The sequence below is a fragment of the Rhinolophus hipposideros genome, assembly GCF_964194185.1.
Source record: "Rhinolophus hipposideros genome assembly, chromosome: 1".
NCBI classification, from domain to species: Eukaryota; Metazoa; Chordata; class Mammalia; order Chiroptera; family Rhinolophidae; genus Rhinolophus; species Rhinolophus hipposideros.
This window is the reverse complement of record NC_138047.1, coordinates 49887374-49910454: the sequence shown is the minus strand read 5'-3', so window position 1 is coordinate 49910454 and position 23081 is coordinate 49887374. Positions and strand designations below refer to the sequence as shown.

Sequence of the window (23081 nt, the reverse complement as noted above, 5' to 3'; positions counted from 1 at the left end):
ATCATTCTTGACTATTTTCTTTCTCCAACCTGTCCTATTTTAGATGCCCTTTGTGTGCATTACAGATTACTTGTCTTATAAATGGGAATTATAGGTTTAAGTACAGATGTGTGAAAAGAGCCCTAATAGCCCAAATTCTAGTTCCAGCTCCCCCATTATCCAACTTTGAGGTTTTAGTAATCAGTCTAAACCTTTGTCTGTCTGCTCATGCTAGAATGAGAGGAGTGACCCAGATGCCATCATTCTTTGAGGCTCGTTGTGATTTGAAGGACATGAACCAAATGTATGGTATTAGTACATTTACAAAGAAAAAATATTTCAGAACATCTAGTATAATGGACCAGGAAATATATGAAACAGTAGTCAATTGTAGCGTAATTCTGACTTTTGAAAATAAAAATATAAAGTCAAATAATCAATGAGATTTTTATTGACAGTATTTTTTCTAATTTTTATAGAAAAATATATTCAAATGCTACCAAATGCAATGTGAGCTAACCATGAATTCCAGAAAAAAATTCTACACCAAAACTATGTGAAACTGAGATTCTATTGTTTAAGTTATGTTTGTTTTTAATAAACAACTCTCTCTCAAAAGGCCACCAATGCTAGGTAGAAGAACAAATTCATTGAAACCATGGATGATTGCCCTTATTATCGCAGCTGTTGTGTTGGTTCTAGCAATAATCATCGGCGTCCTTGTTTATTTTTTGGCATTTGGTAAGAATCTATCTCACATTGTGTTATTTTGGAAAATTTGAATATCAAATTTATTTCGAAGCATTAATGTTTTTTAATATTTTAGAATGCAATTTTCACTGCAACATAATTTGCATAAATATACCACTACTTTGCATAATGTAATGTTAATATGCATAAAATTTATCTCCATTTAGGAAATGATAATCCTTGATGTGTAAAATTGCTTCTGCCATTTATAAGTTGACTTGGTTCACATAATATTATCTCTGGACTAATGCAATAGATTTATATCCTATGTCATGTATAGTTTAATAATATTTAATATACTGAGAATAAGAAGTTATTTTAGTTGCAATTCTAATTTTGAGGTCAATTTATTGTGTCAAGACACAACTGACAACCACATGACTACGATAATGTGTGATCTTAAAAAAGGAAGAGGGAGGTATTGGCTACAGCTACTGAATTTTAATTCTCAGGAGGTCTTCAAATTTTAGGACTTTTTGGCATGTCATCCCCTCTATTTCTGATATTTATGCAACTAATATGAATTAAAGAGAAACCATGTATTTTTGTTCTCTCTTCCAGATCAGAAATTTCACTATTACCAAACCTCCTTCCAGATCCCCAGTATTGAATATAATCCTGATTTTTCAGTAGAACACTCAAAAATTAGGACTGACCTGATACAAAAAATCAATAATGAGGTGAGTTCTAAGCTTTGCTGGCATCATTCCTAACCTGGCAATACTATTAGAAAGAAGGAGGTTAAAATAAAGTAGGAAATGAGTTGAGAATACACCAAATTGCACTTCTGTTAGGTTTACCAGATAAAATACAATTTTTCCACTTAAATTTTAATTTCAGATCTTCCTAAAATTATACTTAATTCAACATTTTAAACATGCTTATACTAAAAATATTATTCATTGACTATCTGAAATTAAAGATTAACAGTATTTTTATTTTCTAATCCTGAAAAGTCTAACCAACGTTATCTGAGGAAAAATGGAAAAATACATTGGACAGAGGATAACTGAACCAGAGACTGAACAACATAAGTAACATGGAAAAATAAATAGCTCAAATACTTAAAAAAAAAAAATAGAGTATCTAATCTAGAAACATAATTCAATAATTCAGGCACAAACAACCTTACCAGAAATCATTTATCAAGCACCTACTGTGTGTCTGACCCTGATATATTTCCCATTCGGCAACTTACACTGAACATATACACTGAACTTACTCCTGAACATGTACCACAAAAACACACAGACTTCCACTGAAGACTTCAGTTGTATACACAGCTTCTACTGAGCCTAGCATTGACCAAATATGACAGATTATTCTTACCAGGTTCAGAAATATTTCTTTAGCCATTTAGCCACCAAAAGCGGACGCTGATGAAATGAGTTGAAAGATGCAACAAAGTGGGGTTGGCGTGTCTTTTCAAAAATACATCATAAAGAAGTTTTGATTAGGGAAAAAAATCAGGGCAGGGTATAGACTGTTTTATTCCAGGAATTATTATATTGAATTAGAGGCAGTCTAAACTTTGAAATCAGCACATCTAGATTCATATCCAGTTTTACCCTTTGTCAGTTTATCAACTTTGGAAAATCTACTTGACCCCTTAAGATTTCAACCACAAAATAGAGACATTCTCACCCACCTCTCTGAGTTATTCTGAGAATTAGTTTATGTTGTGAATAAAAAGTATGAAAAGTAATGTCTCAAAAAATGGTAGCATCTCTTTCCTGTGCTCTCACAGAACGCTTCATACACCTCTGCTAGAGCACTTACCACCTTATGACATCATTATTATTTTATACGTTTATGCCCCTCTGGATTTGTGAGGCTCTAAGTCTACTTATTCTTATATTTCTGGTGCCTCTCATGGAGTCTTCCACATGATAAGACCATAAAAACATTCATCAAAGAGATGACCAGGAAATAAAGGGCCAAAACACTAGGGTTGGCCCTGCCCTCTAGAATATAAATGGAGACAACATAAAAAAAGAACAGTACAGTAATTTAAGCCAGAAGTTGGCAATTTTTCTGTAAAATGCCAGATAGTAAATATCTTTAGCTTTGCAGTTCCTGGAGTCACTCTGCAATTACTCAAATCTTTCATGTAGTGCAAATGCAGCCATAGACAATACATCAACAAATGAGTTTGGCTGTGGTCCAATAAAACTTTATTATGGACACTGACATTTAAGTTTTGTAAAATTTTTAGATGCCACAAAACGTTGTTCTTCTTTTGATTATTTTCAACTATTAAAATAATGTGAAGGTCATTCTTAGATGACCTAAGTGGCTGGCTAGATTTGTCCTACAAGCAATAATTTGATAATCCCTTATTTACATGTGAGTTTCAGTTGTAGCAAACATTTTCCTAGAAGAAATAATTAAAACAAGTACCTGACATGAATTTTAGAGACTTCTTGTGGAGTTCAATAATCTAGACTGTTCATATGCTCAGTTGCCATGGACAATATGTGGTTCACAAAGTTTGTTTTTTATAACTTTTTACAATTAATATGTATTAGTTTTGTCATATAAATGTACATGTATGTATATAAAACTATTTCCTTAAACAACAATTTTTTTCTTCACAGTCAGGTAGCAGAAAAACACATGGTCATTCATTTTGAATAACTATTGATTTCTCAATAAACTTATGCTCACCAACCTATCCAATAGGATATAATATGGCACTTCACCAGAGAAAATTTTATAAATCAAATCAGATGAATGAAGAGCATTTATTCAACATGCACCCATTTTCACAATTTGGCAGCTCTTCTCTTCCAATTTGTGTAAATAATTATCAAGACTTGGGTTCATTTAAGGTTTGGCATATGATTGGTCTTTTTCTGTGAGAAGCCAGGTTGATGAGTCAATGGTTATAAATAGGTTTATAAAACCACAGATTCTGTAACAAGCTGCGATTTTAGTAAGAAACAATTTCTTCTAAGAATTTATACTACAGAGTAACTGTTCCATGTAAGAAGTCTAAAATGACTCTGGGTGGTGAACACACAACATGACATATAGATGATGTATTACAGAATTGTACACTTGAAACCTATGTAACTTTACTAACCATTGTCACCCCAATAAACTTTATTTTTTTAAAAAAAAAGAAGTCTAAAATGACACATGAATGAAATATATAGTCTAATCTTATTCTAAGTAATGCTTTCATGCATTTTTCTTAAGGAGTGTATTCATTTTAAAGAAGTACCCAATGAATATACATTCTTCTCCTCTCACCCATTTATCATAGGATCAAAGTATGGCCTAAAAACTTTCCCTAATAACTAAAAACTGATCCTTCAGTCACATCCATGAGGATAATAACTGAACTTGAATGACAGTGGGTGATAAGTCGATGTATATCAAGTTTTCAAAGAAACTCAGTCTCTGCATCTCTAACTCCATTTTATACTGGCTATTGAAATATCTAGCTTAATTCAATTCTTTATATTGGCCATCTTTATGTCGACCATTGTGACAAGTTGTTCAAGCATAAACATCCAATTACAAGGATGACCTTTATGACAACAGGATTACGCCCAAATGAGCTTTCTGGGGATAGCTGTAAACAAACTTAGAAGTGAATGCTGAATATGCAGGTTTTATACAAGCATTTTTGTGATATATTGAAATGTGTGAAATTCATATTTAACAAAGTTCTATATTGTTGTTTTTTTCTTTTCTCAGATAGATGAGATATTTCAAATGTCCAGTTTAAATCAGCATTACATCAAGTCTCATGTTGTCAACCTTAGGTAATCACAACTAATTAATTTGTATAATGAACGGCAACTTAGTATTATTTAGTTACTCTTCAGTTATTTGCTTTGTGGATAAGAGCAAAAATAATTTAATATTATTACATTTAATTGTTCTTCTCCTGTACGGAGTATCTTTAAGGGGAGAATTTCTTAACTTGGGTAGAGATGAAATATATTCTACTGGTTGTCTTTTAAAGACTTGCTATGCAGTTAATAATTCTCACAATCATTAAATGCTTCTCTCAATTTTACTTAAATTTTATACAAACAGATGATTTTTTTTAAAAAATCAAGAAAAAATATACATACAGAGTTGATAGATTTAACAAATGCTTTTGATTTATTTTTCCAGAAAAAAATTCTAGAACTCTCAGTTACTCTCCCCTCCCTGAATATGATTTTTACAGAGAGGGAATAATTCAGGTATTAACATCTATATGATACAGGATCCATGACAATAAAATGTATAAAATAATTTATGTTGTATTTTCTTGAAGATATAACTAATATTTACATAATAAGTTACAAAATTACTATAGCTATGACCTCACACATTTATTCTGGTGTTTTTGTTTTTCAGGTCAAGTAATGATGGTTTGAAAACAGATGTATTGCTTAAATTTCACTTTGTTTCTAAGAAAGCAGACACAATAAAAAGGCAAGCTGATAACATTTTGCATCAGAAGTTGAAATTAAATGAAAGCTTCGTGAAGATAGATGCTTCATTACCTTATCTTAGAGGCAAGAAATATCGTTTTTTCCCCTTGTTACACTGCATCATTTTAACAATCTTTTCGTCTACAGAGAAAGCATCTTTATTGCACCATAAAATGAAACCACTTTTCACTTTTAAGTCACTCATTTACTTGACAATAAACATATCCCCATACAATCAACACCAGAGATTATCTTCCTTTGGTTAATATGAAAATAACCATGAAAGAAGAATTGTATGATAACCTAAATATAATAGTATTTCCTCCTTTTTTAAAAAAAAGGTCTTAGTAGAATTGTTTGAATTAATTCAGCAATCCCATGATTAAAACCCACATTCTGCTTCTATACCATATCAAGGCTCCCTTGTCTTACCTCTTTATAGCCAGGCACATCACCTCTGCCCATCCCTAGCCCCTGGCAACCACTAATCCATTCTCCACTTATGTAATTATATTATTTCATGAATATTACATAAACGAAATCATATATTCTATACTCTTTTAAAATTAGCTTTTTTTTCACTCAGCATATTTTCTTGAGGTTCATTCCTGTTGTGTGTATCAATAGTTTGATCCTTTTTATTAATGAGTTGTATGTCCTAGTATTCCACAGTGTTTTAACCACCCATCCATTGAAGATAATTTGGATAATTTCAAGATTTTGTCTATTACAATGAAACTGCTAGGAACATTCATGAAAATAAGTCTCCATTCCTCTGGGATGAATGCCCAAGAGTACAATTGTTATGTTGTGTGGTAAATCCATTTTTTTTTTGAAAGGAACTACCAAACTCCTTTCCAGAATAACTGCCTCCTCATCAGCAGTTATGAATCACCTTCTTTCTCTGCATGCTTGCCAGAATTTAGTGTTATTATTTTTCATGTTAGATTTTCTGACAGACGTGTAGTGAGTGATATCTCGTTGTGGCTTTAATTTGCAATTCTTGAATAGCTAATAATATTGAATTTTTTTATGTATTTGTCATCTGTATATCCTCTTTGATGAAATGTTTGTACAAGTTTTTTCCTAATTTAGTTGTTTTTTATTTTAAAAATGTTGAAATTTTGATAGTCCTTTATTCTAGATATAAGGCCTTTGTCAGATGTATAATTTGCAAATATTTCCTTCTAGGATGTAATTTGTCTTTTCATCCTGTAAACAGTCTTTCAGAGTGTAAAAGTTTTTAATTTTGATGAGATAAAATTAATCCAACTTTCTTCTTATAGGTTGTGTTCTTGGTAATAAATCTAACTTTTCTACTAGTTTTGGGCCCCCAACAATTTTCTCCTATGTTTTTATGTAAGTTCTATACATATCTTACTTATTCTTTTCATATATGTTATACTTATTTCTATACATTTTATAGAACTAAAATGTATAGTTTTCTATTACGTTATGATCTATAATCCATTTTGAGCTAATTTTTGTATAAGTTATGACGTGCAGGGAGAGGCTAATTTTTCTTTCTTTCTTTTTTTTTTTTAAGCTAATGGATGACCAGTTGCACTGTTTATTGAAAAGCTGTCCATCCTCAATTGAACTCCTTTTGCTCCTTTGTCAAAATTTTATTGGGTATTTTTGTGTAAATCTATCTTTGGGTTCTCCATTCTGTTCCATTGATTTTTTTGTCCTTCCATCAGGATCACTTTCCTGATTACTGCAGCTGCATAGCAAGTCTTAGCATTGGGAAGAATGGTTTCTCCCACTTTATTCTTCTTTATCAAAATTGTATTGATTACTCTAGCTCCTTTCTATATAAATTTTAGAATAATCTTGCCTGTGTCTACAAAGAAACTAGCTGAGATTTTGATAGAAAATTTGCTAAAACTAGAGATCAATTTAAGAAGAATTGACATATTTACTTTGTTGAGTAGCAGTATTTTCTAAATTTTAGCGTACAAATCCTGTACACTTTTTTTTAGATTTAACTGAATATTTTGTTTTCTTTGGAGAAATTATAAATGTTGTTGTTTTTTAATTTTCATTTTTATTTGTTTGTCTTCAGTGTGTAGCAATGAAAGTGATTGATCTTGTATCCTGCAACATTACTGAACTCACTTATTCTAGGAGTTTCTTTTTATAGATTCCTTGGCGTTTTCCATGGTGACAATTATGATGTCTACAATAGAGGCAGTTTTATTTCTTTTTCTGAAATATAAATGTCTTTTGTGTTTTTTTTTTCATTTTTTAATGTATGATTTAGTATATAGTGCTCCTTTTAACAATAAAAAATCAGCAAACAGTATCACAATCTGGAAATCTCTTAACATAGAAAACTTTTTAAAATTTTTATTAAATTTATTGGGGTAACACTGATACTTTTTTATTACCTTATTCAGTGGCTAGGTCTTCCAGTACTATGTTAAATAAGACGGATGACATTGACATTCTTGTCTTATTTTCAGTCATAGAGAGAAGGCAGTCTTTCACCTTTAAGTATGGTGTTAGATATAGATTTTTTGTAAATACTCTTCAAGAAGTTGAGTCCATTCCTAATGGACTAAGAGTTTTTATTATAAATGGGTGCTGGACATTTTTTTAATTGAGGTAAAATTTGCATAAAATAAATTAACCATTAATGATTGTAAAGGGTATCATTCAGTAGTAGTTAATACACAATGTTGTGCAACCATCACTTCTACCTAGTTTCAAAACATTTTCATTACCTCAAAGGGAAATCCTACACCCATTAAGTAGTCAATCTTCATTCCACCTCTCCCCAGCCCTTGACTACGACTAAATGACTTTCTGTCTCTATGGAAATACCTATTCTGGAGGTTTCATATAAATGGGATCACATAATATCTAACTTTTTGTATTTGGCTTCTTTCACTTACCATAATATTTTCAAAGCTCATCCATGTTGTAGGATGTATTATTACTTCACTCTATTTTATGGCTGAATAATATTTCACTATATGGATATACCACATTTTGTTTATCTATTCATCAGTTGACATACATTTGTGCTACTTCCATTATAGGAATATTGTGAATAGTACTACTATAAATATTGGTGTACAGTATTTGAATACTTGTTTTCAGTATTGTTAGATATATACCTAAGAGTGAAAATGCTGGGAAATATGGTAATTCCATGTTTAACTTGTTGAAAAACGGTCAAACTGTTTTCCATGGCAGCTACACCACTTTTCATTTCCACCAGCAATGTATGAAGGTATTAATTTCTCTCAATCTTCATCAACACTTGTTATCTTCCAATATTTTAAATTTTGGCCAACCTAGTGGATGGGATATGTGTCAAATTTTATTGAATGAATTTTCCGTTTCAATTGACATGATCATATAATTTTCCTGTTTTAGTCTGTTGAGATGGTAGATTACATTAATTGATTTTCAAATCAATTGAGCCATGCTTGCATACCTGGAATAAGCCCTCTTCATCACTGTATTATTCTTTTTGTACATTATGGGACTCAATTGGCTAAAATTTTGTTGAGAATTTTGTGTCTAACTTCATGAGAGATATTAGTCTGTTGTTTTATTTTCTTGTTGATCTAGTTTTAGTATCAGGGTAATACAAGCCTCATCAAATTAATTAGACTAACTTCATGAGAGATATTAGTTTGTTGTTTTATTTTCTAACTTCATGAGAGATATTAGTCTGTTGTTTTATTTTCTTGTTGATCTAGTTTTAGTATCAGGGTAATACAAGCCTCATCAAATTAATTAGACAATGTTTCCTTTTCTTTTAATTTCTGAAAGGGATTGTGTAAATTGGTGTTAATTCTTTGAATGTCTTGAAAAATTCTCCAGTGATGTCATATGGGCCTGTTGGGTTCCTTTTTTGACAGGTATTCTTTTTGTTAAAAATTTAATTTCTTTAGTAGTAGGACTGTTCATCTACATCATCTCTGCTGAGTTTTGGTAGTTTGCAGTTTTCAAGGAATTTGTCCATTTTTCTAAGTTGTCAAATGTATGAATGTGAAGTTCTTCATAGCATTCTTTAATCAACCTTTAAGAACTCTACTCTTTTGTGATAACCCCTCATAATAGAATTGGTGATTTATGTCTTCTCTATCTCTATCTTTGTCATTCTTTCCAGAAGTTATCAATTTCATTGATTTTTTCATACAACTGGTGGTTTTTTTTTGTTTTATTGATTTTCTGTTTTCAATTTTATTAATCAAAATTTTGACCTTGATTGTTTTTTTCTCTTCATTATGTCCTTCCTCCTCCTTACTTTAGGTTTATGTTGCTCATATTTTTATAGTTTCTTCAGGTACGAATTGAAAGTATTGATTTGAGATCATTTCTCTTTTCTAATGTAAGCATTTAATGTTATAATTTTTTTCTTTCTGCAATGCTTTATCTGCATCTCACAATATTTGCTACACTGTATTTAATATTTACTCTGTTCTATGTAATTTTTGTTTTCTTTGAGACTTCCCTTTGGACCCATAGATAATTTAGTAGTGTATTGCTTAATTTCCAAGTATTTGGAGGTTTTTCTATTATCTTTATGTTATTGATTCCTAGTTTGACTCTAATCTGAACAGAGAGCATACTCTAATTTCATTTCTTTTAAAGGTGAAGAAAATTATGACCAGGATAAAATCTATTTTTATGAATGTTCCATGGGAACTTGAAAAGAATGTTTACTCTGTTATTGTTGGATGAGATGTTTTACAAATGTCAGTTAGATTCTGTTGGTTGATGAAGTTGTTTGTTTTATATCCTTACTGATTTTCTCTTTGATTTGTTTTCTGCTTGTTCTATATCTTGTTCCTTTTTTCCTCCATTCCTGTTGGTAACTTGACTATATTTTCAGAGTTCCATTTTGATTTATTTTTAATGTCTTTGACTTTATCAGTATGTGGCAGACTTAGTGGCTGCTCTAAGTATTAACATATGCACATGTAACTAATTATATCCTACTGGTGTCAACATTTCACCACTTCAAATGAAGTGTAGAAACTTTACTTCCATTTTGGTCTCCTTACCCTCCCCACTTTTTAGACATATATTTTAAGTATTTCCTCCATATATAGTTAACAAAAAATCAGATGGGGGTTTTATCTTTGGCTTTAACCATAAAATATGTTTAATAAAACTCATGAGGTGAAAGATAGTCTATTATGTTCATTTCTATTTTTACCTATTCTGCATCTTTCTTTCTTTTCTGAAGGTTCTGGTCTTCTTCTGTTATCATTCGCTCTTTGTTTGGACGGCTTCCTTTAACCATTGTCTAAGAAACCATTATCTAAGAGTAGGTCTATTAGAAACAAATTATTTTAGTTTCTCCTCATCTGAGGATATCTTTGTTTCCTCCTAATTTCTGAAGATAGTTTCTCTGGAGATAGGATTTTGGGTTGATAGCTTTTTTATCGCAGAACTTGAAAAATACTATGCCACTTGCTTTCAATTTCCTTGATTTCATATGAGAAAAACCACTGTCATTTGAACTGGTGTTACTTTACAGGTAATGTATTATTTTTCATTTTCTTTGTCTTTAGTCTTTAGTAGTTTAATTATCATGGGTCTTAGTGTGGATTTCTTTGAGTTTATCATATTTAATATTTGCCCAGCTTCTTGAATCTGTAGGTCTTTGTCTTTAGCCAGATTTAGGCAGTCTTCAGCCATTATTTCTTTGAACACTTTTTCAGTCCTACATTATTTTTCTTTCCTTCTGGGAATCTGATGATATGAATGTTACGTTTTTTGTTATCATTCCACATATCTCAGAGTCTTTATTCATTTTTCAGTCAATATTCCCTCTGTTCTTCAAACTGTGTAAATTCTATTGACTTGTCTTCAAGTTTTCAGATTCTATTCCCCATCATCTCCACTGCACTATTCAGATCAGCAGCAAGTTATTTTTTATTATTGTATTGTTCAGTACTATACTTTTATACTTGGTTCTTTTTTTATAATATCCATTTTTTGGTTCAATTTTCAATTTTTTTATTTTCCATTTGTTATTGATTGCTAATTATTTTTATGGCAGCTGCTTTAAAATCTACATCAGATACCTCCAATATCTTATTCATATTAGTCTTGGCATCAGCTGATTGTCTTTTTTCATCCAGATTGTGATTTTTCTGGGCTTTGATATGGCAAGAAATTTTTGTTTGCATTCTTAACATTTTAGTTAAGTCCTCTACATTAGCAGATAGTCAACCTGTTTAGGTTTGGAGTATAGATTCTCACTTATTTTTGCCATTTTGATAATAATTTAGTTTTCAGAGTCCTTGCAGTGCTGTTCTAATCTTCTGGGGCTTCCCCTTAATTCCTGCTGCTGGAACCATCTATGGGAATACAACATGCTTCTCTGGGCCGCCTTCTATCTCTGGGCTACCTTCTGAGGGAGGTTACAGTAGACCTGGGCTACTTACATCACTGTATGCAGATGCAGATTGATATTGTCCTTGTGGGGGAATCGGTCTGCCAGCTGGTGCCCTGGTTGAGAAGCGGAGATTGGGATGATAAAGGGCTTCCTTGATCACTGCTATCACTGCTGCTGGCAGAATGAATTGCCAGCCCTGAGCTGTGAAGCAGAAGGTTTGCCTCCCTACTGGGTCTCCATTGTACATCCTCTTTCCCAGTATTCGGATTGAGAGAAAAAGACTTTTCTCTTTCTCTTCTCTTCTCTCCTCTTCTCTTCTCTTCTCTTCTCTTCTCTTCTCTTCTCTTCTCTTCTCTTCTCTTCTCTTCTCTTCTCTTCTCTTCTCTTCTCTTCTCTTCTCTTTTCCTCTATGCCTATTGGTTGTTCTAGATTTCAAGCCTTTCTCAGTCCCCAGTCCAGGGTATATGTGAGATAACGAGAAAACCCAAGAAACACACCACATTGTCCTTCTTCAAATCCTGGCATCTCTAGCCATTCTGCTTCTTTCTCCCAGTTTTCAGAGTTCTTTTATTGTTATCTGATGGATACTTTTCATAGCATTTAGTTACATTTATAGGAGAAGAGCAGGGAAAAGTGAGTCTACAATATTTTGTTTTAGAACTGGAACAATTCAATCTCTTTTATCCTGCAGGTGGAATACATCTACTGGATAATGTTCACATGTGAGATATAGCACCATCACAGAAGTTCATTAATAGTTTCTGCACAGACAGTAATTAACCTAAGTTCCAATTAGCTGTGAACTAACCATAGCTCTACCCCTCTCTCACTAATCCATAACCTACAGAAGGTGACACTAAACTATAACTGACCTTACAGTGAAATGGTCGCAGGACAAGCTTTTGATCTCAAGAAATATTCAAGTCATATTCATAATAGATTTGCTTCATAATATCATTGTGAGGACATAATAAGTAAGTAATGTGAAATGTTTGTCACAGTTCCTGGTAAATAAAACTCAGTCCATTATTAGTCATCATTATTGCTCATTTATTCATTTAGCAAGTATTTATTGAGAATCCATTTGTGCCAGGAACTAAATTTTCTGTCTTCATAGAGCTAACATTCTAACTGGGGTAAAAAAGATGACCCAATAAACAAGGCAATATTTAGTAGTATGAAACTCCATACAGAGAATAGAGAGTGGAAGGTTAATTTAGATTTTGTTTCATGGGGAACCAACCATAAAAAAGGCCACAGGAATAGCATTCCTGGCAAAAAAGGGCAGCTACTAGAAAAGGCAGGAACACCTTGGCACAGACAAACAAAAGGAAAGGCCAAGGTAGCCACTGAGTTGTAGATAAGAGCAAGAAAAGTTCAAAATGGGAACCACGACATACATGGGGACCATGTTGTGCAGATCCAGGTAGGAAGTTTAAGTTTATTTTAGAGGCCAGGAAAGCCATTCGAAGATTGTTATTTTGGCAAAAACTAATTCTAAGAGATTTATTCTAATAAACTGCTACGTGTAGTTCCCCGCAGATGAATTCTACGTTCCTCTTGGAGTCTGACCTACATTAAAGACTCACTAATTTGCAGGCTTACCAAAACTTCATTCATCTTAACAAAATGTGGATCTGGATTGCTCATTATACTATCTAGCATAAGGAATAATTCATATAATTGGGGGGAACAGCCACTAGTCATGCTTTTTTCTGTTACTTTATGAAAAAATGACTAACATATTTTGAGGATTTACTAGTACAATGGTGGATTTTGAGTCCACAGGGAGCATCTGTGGACCAAGCCTAGACGCCAGGTACATAATATGCTTTTAACACCCTTACTATAACACTTTCCTTCTGTCCTCACTCACACAGTGTGTGACACACAGTGTGTCCAAACATGTAGTAGTACACATGTAAAGGTAGTCGTAGGCCCTCTTCTGTTGAACTTATGTTTTGGTAAATTGGTATGGTATTAATTAATTAGATGCAGTCCTCCTTCATGGCAAAGAATATCCTTTGTTATGCTAATGAGTTTATAATCATGAACCAGTATTTTCCTGGGGTCCACATGCAGTAGTCAGATGAAGAGTTTATACCTAAGCCTCTCCTTTTATAGGATTTTATTCTGTTGCCTTTAGTTAAGAATTTCCTGACTTATTCAGTTGCTCCCAACCAAAAATATTTATGTCATACAGGTATAGTATTTTAAATTATAATTGTTTCACTGCTGAATGATCATGCGTTTTTTTTTCCAGATATAAACGAAGCACAAGCAGAGCACATTCTGAACAGCTGTAAGTTCAAGAATACCACTGAGATGTTTATAAATCAAATAATGAAACTCAAAACACTTCTAGAGTATTTACTATTTCCCAAAAGTATATAATATCTCTGGATGGCTACATGATTTAACCCGCCTCAAGTGAAAAAAATTACTATAAATAATTGGGAATGTCATATGGACTCCTTGGAAATAACTTGCCCTTTCTTACAGAAAGTTTCACTGTTGACTTCTTTTCACAATTCCCTTTCAATTTAATCTTATTTATGTTTATTTGGCTCACTTTGTTAAAGTAGAAAATTTTGCTTAGAATTAGGTGAAACCCACTAACTTTAACATGTGAACTTTGACATTTATACTATAGTAATGTAATAGTTGTAATATTACACAAGTATTTTAAAATAATACAAATGGAATTTTCCTGTAATAATTAGTGTACACTTCACACTCAAAATTGTCAAACATCACTGGGATAAACTGCTGCATGTAAGAACATGACCCTGAAAAATATGAAAAATAATTCTAGTAAAATTGCTTTAAATACATCAGGAAGGTTGTTAAATACTTTATTTTTTAAAGGTAACCTTTTTTTCAATGTGACTAATCATTCTATAAAATAATTTTGACTTTTTTTTTTTTTTTTTTTTTTTTAGGGCAAGGCAAATCGATAAATGTTTTTATCTTTAACTATGAGTATGTGCCAGACATACCTACTCACATTTATAACTCTGGAAATAACTCCCTTATTCCTTATGACAGGTTGTGGTTTAGGGAGGGAGGCCCCATCCATGGAAAGAATTGCTGCTGGTTATATTGCAAGGAAAGCTGATTGGCCATGGCAAGCCAGCCTGCAGATGGATGGCATCCATTTCTGTGGAGCGTCTTTGATCAGTGAAGAGTGGCTCCTGACTGCCGCTCACTGCTTTGACAGGTAAGTCCTCACACTGTACCAACAAGATCACCAATTTCATCTCTTTTTTTCACCTTCACTTCCTATAATTTTTATCCCTTTTTCATTAGTCATCTTAGCCCTCCCCTCCCAATGGTACTGATGATTGACAAGCTCAGGAGAAGCAATAATTACTAAAGGATAGTAGAAAAATTTAGAGAGTATCTTCAGCTCCAACGGAATATACTCCCATATTCTCCAGCAATCTCAGCTTTAAGAATGAGTCAACATGGTAAAAATTTAAACACACTCACCAGTTTTCCTGAGGTATATTGTGGATTTTTTTTAAAAATCCGCTAATAGTATCCCAATCCACAAACTTACATCTGATTATCCCACATGAACATCCTTGGTGCTGTGCTTTTATTATTTGTATGCTTTTTAAAGACTTAACATATGGGACACTGGAGACAATAAAGAGGTACAGTAACCTCTAGGAAAATTCATATAAAATGGGAAAATATTCTGAATAAAATTTTAATCTAAAAGAAAGGGTGAGAAAACAATACATAAATTGTGGCTCCAATTTTACTACCTTGGTCTCTCTCATTCCCTTCCTCCTTCCCTCCCTCCCTTTCTTTCTCCATAGCTTTACGCGCATACATACATTTATATAACTGTGCATGGATATGTGTGTATGGGTTTGTATATGTGGGTACATATATCTAATTTTTATTTATTTATAGTTTCTTCAACTGTATTAATTTTATAAAATATTTTCTTTAAAAAATACAAACTCCCCCATGGAGGACAGTAATTTAAGCTACATCAGAATGGAGGGATTTGTCATCAGCTAAATAAAAGTAAAGCAGTCCTAGGGGAGAAGCCTCAAATAAAAAGGTGGGAGGATCCCAATCAGAAATCACCTCAAACAATTTGCACTTCTCCCACCCTATGTCCCATGTTCATCCAGAGTCCTGGGAAACTTTAGATCAGAAATGAACCAACCATAATCCTTTTAATCTGTGATCAGTTACAAAAACCCCAAACTCTGGACGGCTAGTTTTGGAACAACTCTAAACCCTGCAATAATGAGAAGACAGGTGCAGTCAATTATCATTCATGAGAACTATGCTGCCCATAAGCATGACGATGACATCGCTTTGGTGAAGCTCTCCACCCCTGTCCTATTTTCTGATGATGTGCACAGAGTCTGTCTCCCAGATGCTACTTTTGAAGTCTTGCCTGAGAGTAAAGTGTTTGTCACTGGATGGGGAGCATTAAAAATAAATGGTGAGTATCTCAGTAAAAAGATCCATGAGAAAAACTGAGAACCTCCATTTGAGTGGAGACATAAACTAAGATACCAAATCAAAATATAGAAAATAAGAGATGAAATCAACATGTCTCATGAAAAATATGGCAAAAAATGCAGACATGGTGATTTATGGAAACTGGCTATTATTAGTACACAGTATCTATGTTTATTGTCTTTTTTTTGAGGGAGCTAGTTTAGAAACTATAACTTGCTTTTCAAAACTAATTAAAGCATAATTTTTCACATTATTTTTTTTTCCGTTGTTCTCTTTAATATGTAGAGATTCTGCTACGGCTGTAGGATTCTTAAAGTATGCGATTTGCAAGCAGTAGTGATGATAAGCTTTTGTAATGTGCCATGCAATTTAACAGAAGTAGCCTTAAGCGAACAATTTGAAATTGAATTCCTGATGCTAAATATTAAATGGGGCTCCTCTGATTCATGTATTTATGGAATAGTTTTGAGCCAGAGACTTTATAGAGTCGACAAGTATGACATTTTACTACACTTAATAATATACTATAAACTGCAGATAGACCTTTAAACTCTGATATGAATCTTCAGTTTCTATGTCTCTTTGTACTTTTTACATATGATTTAATCTTCCCTTGCCCTTCTGATTCTTATTCCAGGCTCTTAGTATGAAGTTGTAGTCTTGTACTTCCTCAAAGTAAAGCTTTTATTTACTGAGTCTTCATCAGTTGATTTTTATAGAAGTCTACTTTCCTTCAATATGCACTCCAAAATTCTGACATTGGGTCCAGGTTTATACACTGTTGTTATAACTTGAGAGTTATTTTCCTCATCTCTGGGGGATCTGCCTTATTCTATACGCATTGGTGAATGTGATGGGGAATTAAATCCTTTGGGATTAGACCTGCCACTTACTGATTGGAGTAGAAACAAATAGCATGTACCACTAGGGCAGCCCCATTACACTTCCTCTAGAATCTGATTAAACTTGATGGTAATTCATACCATCTATGATGGTAATATCATACCATCGTCTTCGAGAGCAGTAGTTTGGGAATGATTTGGAACTTCTTCATGAATTATTCAATGCCCAATACTGTGCAGATTACTGTGTATTGGTCTAACTACTCTAACAAGTTGCATATTTTTCAGGAATAACATCATGAATTTGTTAGACATCAGTCTAAAGTTAAGCATTAGATATTTGATTATGGTTTTGTTTTTTCTGTATTTTGAAACAGAAACAAGTACTACTCAGGTTTTCTTCTCCTACCTCCCAAGATTTGTCACATGTCTAATTAGAAATCTTCTTACTAGGCAGCTTGTAAAACAAAAACGTTTTATTCTGGATCGTTTCTTCCTTGAATAGTTGGTAATGCAAAATTGCTTGTTATATAGTGGAGCACTTAAATTGACTTTTTAAAAGTTGAGATTCAAGAACTGAAAGCATTTAAAATTTAAAACTAAGCATCCTAGACTAATGAGCTAAAATAAAAATAGGCCCACAGAAATTAAAATAGTTGGAATATAGTTGATTAAAGCCTGGAAATACCTATAAGTTTTAAATTCTAATAAGAGACAGCAAATTGAATATTGTTGAAGCACCTACAAAAACAAATAGATTTTTTAAAAATCTGTATAATGAGCAGATGGTGAAAACATTCTCTCACTGGGAGCACTTCAAGCAGATTCAGAAATGAACTCAAGAGAAAGTTGTCATATAATGACCCTCCCAGACTTAAAAATGATGAGTGAAGGGAAGAAATTCACTAGACCCTAGAAAATCTTTAATACTATTCCCATAGAAAATTTAGGCTTAGTTCTTCAACAAGATGGTCAATCCTCGGTAAATGTATTGACTAGTTTTAAAACAGAGAATTAGATTTATTTAGAGTGAATAACAAAATCCCTAGAAATCTAGATTTTCTTTTATAAAAGCTCTTGCAACCACCAACCATCATTAACATTGAATGATAGTTTTTAGACCATAAGGGTTTTAAATACATAACGCTATTTCTTCAATAGCTTCCATTGATTAAAATCTGAATATGGGACAAGGTACTATCATAATTGATTATATTCATTAAGTTTTAACCCCCACAATAAATATATGAGATACTATCATTTTCTCCTTTTTACAGGTGATGGTGCTTAGTAAGTTTCAGTAACTTGTGCAAGGTCAAATAGCATATAAATTGTGCAAAGTTTATAAACTCATGTCTGCTGCCTCCAAAACCAGAGCCCTTAGCACAGAATTATTCTGACTTGATCAAATTAACAGCACTGTCCTCCTTCACCCTCTCAATTGTCTTTGAACCTGTCTTTGAAACAGAGTATGAAGAACTAATCAGTCTTTAAAATAGAATCTATTAAAGGGGAAGGAGGAGAATATAATGGCTAAATCTGTACTATACACAACTAAATAATATTTTTCTCATAATAACAACTCAGTAAATGTTTGGATCATTAATGAAACATGATCTATTTCTTATCTTGGTATTTGTTACTTACATTGTTATTAGTTTTGAATAGCAATCTGAGCTATTATCAAAGCAGACATGGTCTTTCTTATGAAGCAATAGTATTTCACCTATTCAGTATTGAAGTTACTTCCTGACAATACAAAATTGCTCTATACTGCTCCTCCTAAAGGATTCTCAGTTCCCAATATAACTGTATCCTTTGTAGAATGATCAGGCAGATTTCCAGGTAAGATAAGGAAAACTCACAGATTATCCCAGGTGGTGAAAAGTACCGTGGGTTTAAATCTAATATTTTTCTCCTATTTAGCTATGTGATCACAGCAAGACTCATAACTTGATGAGCATCAGTTTCCTCACGTGAAAAAGAGAATATTCATATCTATCTTTGCTAGTTGTTGCAAGGATTAAATAAGATGATGGGAGTAAATGTGTCAAGAATGATACCTAGCATATAGACAACATCACCAAAATGTAACTCAAATCTGAGTATTGTCATCCAGCCCAGAGTCCTACAACTTCCACAGCGCAGAGTCCTATGTGTTTTATCACTGAGCTAGTCTTTGCAAGACACAATTAACTATCATAAGCAAGAATATGTAAATTCTACATTTATTTTTTTTCTTCTTTAGGTCCCTTTCCCAATACTCTGCGGCAAGTTGAAATAGAGACCATAAGTAATGATATATGTAATCAAGTTAACGTATATGGTGGTGCTGTGTCATCTGGAATGATATGTGCTGGATTCTTGTCAGGAAAATTTGATGCCTGTGAGGTAAGAATAAAATTCAAGGGGCCGGCCCGGTGGTGCAGGCGGTTAGAGCTCCATGCTCCTAACTCCGAAGGCTGCCGGTTCGATTCCCACATGGGCCAGTGGGCTCTCAACAACCAAAAAAAAAAAAAAAAAAAAAAAAGGTTAAGAATAAAATTCAAGTCCACACAAAAGAATCTGCTAAATAAAGATGACCTTACTAACCACAGACCAATGTCATTTTGTGGGACTCCATAAAACTAAGTCATGGAGGAGAGAGGAGAGTATAAAAAGAGGGAATGAAAGAACCATAAAATATTCCTTCTTTAACACCCTATTATTATCCAGATCCATATGTAAAAAAATGATCACCACCTGCAAATTAGGACTCTGATTAGAGAAAAGGACTGGACGTGCATAAGAGAAACTGAGTCAGGAAGCCACACAATCATTGCTTCAAGCCATCGTCATAACCAATAGTTAGGTATTTAATCTCTATTAATTGTAAAGCACTGTGGGTTGGGATCTGCAGATTCCAATAGAACTTCATCCCACAGGTGATTGAACTATTCACCTTAAACAGTATACATCCAGATAGAATTACACTATTTAGGGAAAATAATTTTAATCACTTAAGCATTAAAAGAGAACATCAGTTTTAAAGTTTGGTGATTTAAAGGACTAAAAATAAATAACTAAAGATTTTACCTATAGCCTTTGAAACTGGGTCCAATAGGTTAGCAATTCTTGAAGGATTAAGAATGCCTTTTAGAATTTGACACATATGCAGCACGAGTGCTTTTCTTATATGCAAAGGTACCACTGATCTGCCATTGGCTGTCTGTCTTGTGATGGTAATAAACATTTATTCACTTATCATTCAAACTTTTTGTGAATTGCAGGGTACTAAGGCAATTACTGAAGGAAACATAAACATTAAAAAAAACACAGTGAGTCCACAATCAACTTAACAATAGCACACAAGTAACTAAAAGCAATGAACAAGAAAACTAGGATTTGGCTGCATGTTCTGGAATACAAGGTCTCCTTCCATTCACTTTATTTTGGAGGAGCAGAAAGAACATGGGTGGACCAAGATAAAACCGGATCACATGACTTTCAAGGAGGAACATAAATAAATCTATATTTAAAATACTCAAATCCACAAAAACGAATCTTTTAGAGAGTTGTATTTGAGTTTATTCTATAAGAGACCAGGTGTTCTCTTTCCATTGGTCCATGCTCCGTTCCTACCTTCACCACTAGCATATTGAGGACCTAAATTAGCACGTGGATCTACAGGAAAGGAGCTAAGAAAGATAGATTTTGGTTGACCAGGGTTTTCACACTCTGTCTACTGAGTACTAAGAAAGATAGCTTTTGGCTGGCCAGGGTTTTCACACTCTGTTTGCTGAATACTGAGGTGTACTAAGAAGCATGTGAAGGGAAGAGAGCTGAAGGCACAAGACTCTAAGACCTTGTGTCTGCTTCGAACAAAATCATTTCTCTTAAAAAAAAAAAGTCTGTAAGGGGCTTCTACATAATACTTCTTTTTGGGATAACATTGGTTAAGAATATTACATAGGTTTCAAGTGTATAAACCTATAATACATCATCTATATACTGCATTGTGTGTTCACCACCAAAGTGAGTTCTCCTTCCATCACCATATATTTGACCCCCTTTACCTTTTTCTCCCATCCCCCCTCTCCTTTTACCCTCTGGTAACTACTAAACTGTTGTCTGTGTTTATGAGTTCTTGTTCATTTGTCTTGTTCATTTGTTATTTTCAATTTCATATCCCATATGAATGAAGTCACATGGTTCTCGATTTTTCTGTCTGAATTGTTTCACTTAGCATGATAATCTCAAGATCTATCCATGCTGTCACAAATGGCAGTGTTTTGTTTTTTCTTATGGCTGAGTAATTTTCCATTGTGTATGTGTACCACATCTTCTTTATACAATCATCTCTCAAAGGACACTTTGCTTGTTTCCATGTCTTGCCCACCATGAATAATGCTGCAATGAACATAAAAATGCATATATATTTACAAATAAATGTTTGCAGGTTTTTTGGGTAGATACCCAGAAGAGAGATTGCTGGGTCATATGGTAGCTCTAATCTTAATTTTTTGAGGAACCTCCATTCTGTTTTCCATAGTGGCTGCACCTATTTACATGCCTACAAGCGGTATTTGAGGGTTCCTTTTTCTGCACAGCTTCTCCACACTTGTTATTATTATATGTGTCTTGCAGATAACAGCCATTCTAATAGGTATGAGGTGGTATCTCACTGTGGTTTTTATTTGCATTTCCCTAATAGCTAGTGAAGTTGAGCATCGCTTCATATATCTGTTTGTGGCTTGTATGTCTTCTTGGGAGAAATGTCTATTCAGGTTCTCTGCCCATTTTTAAATTGGATTGTTTTTTTGCTGTTCAGTTGTATGAGTTCTTTATGTCTTGTGGATATTAGCCCCTTATCAGAGGTGTAGTTTGCAAATATCTTTTATTCTGTTGGTTGCCTGTTTATTTTGTTGATACTTTGGCTGTGCAGAAGCTTTTTAGTTTGATATAGTCCCATTCATTTCTTTTTGCTTTTACTTTTCTTGTCATTGAGGTCAAATTTATAAAATCCTCTCTAAACCAGAGGTCCATAAGTTTAGTACCTAGACTTTCTTCTATGCAATTTATTATTTCAGGTCTTACGTTTAGGTCTTTGATCCATTATGAATTAATTTTGTTGTATAGTGACAGATAACAGTCTAGTTACATAGTACTTCTTTTGAACCAATAGGCTTATTGCTAAAAGATAAAATTACAAACCAGTTGCCCAAAACTTGGGTTAAAGATACCAAGGAAGTCCTCATGACTCACGCATTTCAAACCAGCTCACTAGGGCTAGGAACTCCACTTTAATTTGGGAGCAAAATCCTTTGTGTGATAAAACATACACATTGACTTGGAGTGCCCTTTGAATGTTGTCCTCCTCTCAAACCAGCTCTTGCAAAGTGATACAACATCCTTCCTAACAGGACACCTTTCCATCAACTGGTATGAGTGGGACAAGGTAAGATTCAAACTCGAAGCAAGAGATTATTTTTACCTAACAGAGCCCCGAGAGCCTTCATGGAGGAGGTGACAGTTAGCTGAGCCTTGAGTCATCATTTATGTAAGAACTGGATGCCTAAACTTAGGTTCAGTTTGCACTTTCTATTTATATGGAGCAAAATTAAAAACCATACCAGGATAAAACTGAAACCTTAGCTTTATTCACACCATCTTTCAGGTGAAGACATTGACAGAGATAACAAAATAATAACAGAGATAATAAGTAATAAGCACAATTATATTTACTATTATATCCTAATAGTAAATAAATATAGACTTAGTTTTACATACTTCAATTGAACTATTAATTTATTAGACACTCAGATGCTGATTAACTCTCATTGTTATACCACTTTATTACACTGACAATATTTTTTCTTCTTTTGCAGGGTGATTCTGGGGGACCTCTGGTTATAGCACAAGATAGAAACATCTGGTATCTTATTGGAATAGTAAGCTGGGGAATGGACTGTGGCAAAGCAAACAATCCTGGAATTTATACAAAAGTGACTCGTTATCGGGACTGGATTAAATCTAAAAGTAACATTTAATGCAACAACCATCTCTACCTCCAAAATGTAAATGTCATGTGTGGTCTGTAGCAAACTGTGTCTTGTATATGTTGCCATGTATATTGTCATCAAGTTCAAGATGCAAATAAGTGTGATCTGACAATTCTACCCTTAACCAAGAGCAAAATAGACTTTTATTCAAGGTTATCTGAAGTGTTTTTTGCAG

At 33.4% G+C, this 23081-nt stretch overlaps 1 protein-coding gene across 1 annotated transcript; it reads left to right on the top strand.

The window, feature by feature from the left end:
• Positions 1 to 605: 605 nt before the first annotated feature.
• On the top strand, positions 606 to 22894 carry LOC308499237 (transmembrane protease serine 11G-like; the record flags this gene model as incomplete). The annotated part of the gene is made up of 9 exons (XM_081052290.1): positions 606 to 720; positions 1291 to 1409; positions 4435 to 4502; positions 5089 to 5249; positions 13796 to 13834; positions 14581 to 14752; positions 15744 to 16003; positions 19114 to 19256; positions 22733 to 22894. The coding sequence occupies 9 exons, from the start codon at positions 606 to 608 to the stop codon at positions 22892 to 22894; spliced, it is 1239 nt and encodes a 412-aa protein (XP_080908416.1).
• Positions 22895 to 23081: the final 187 nt, after the last annotated feature.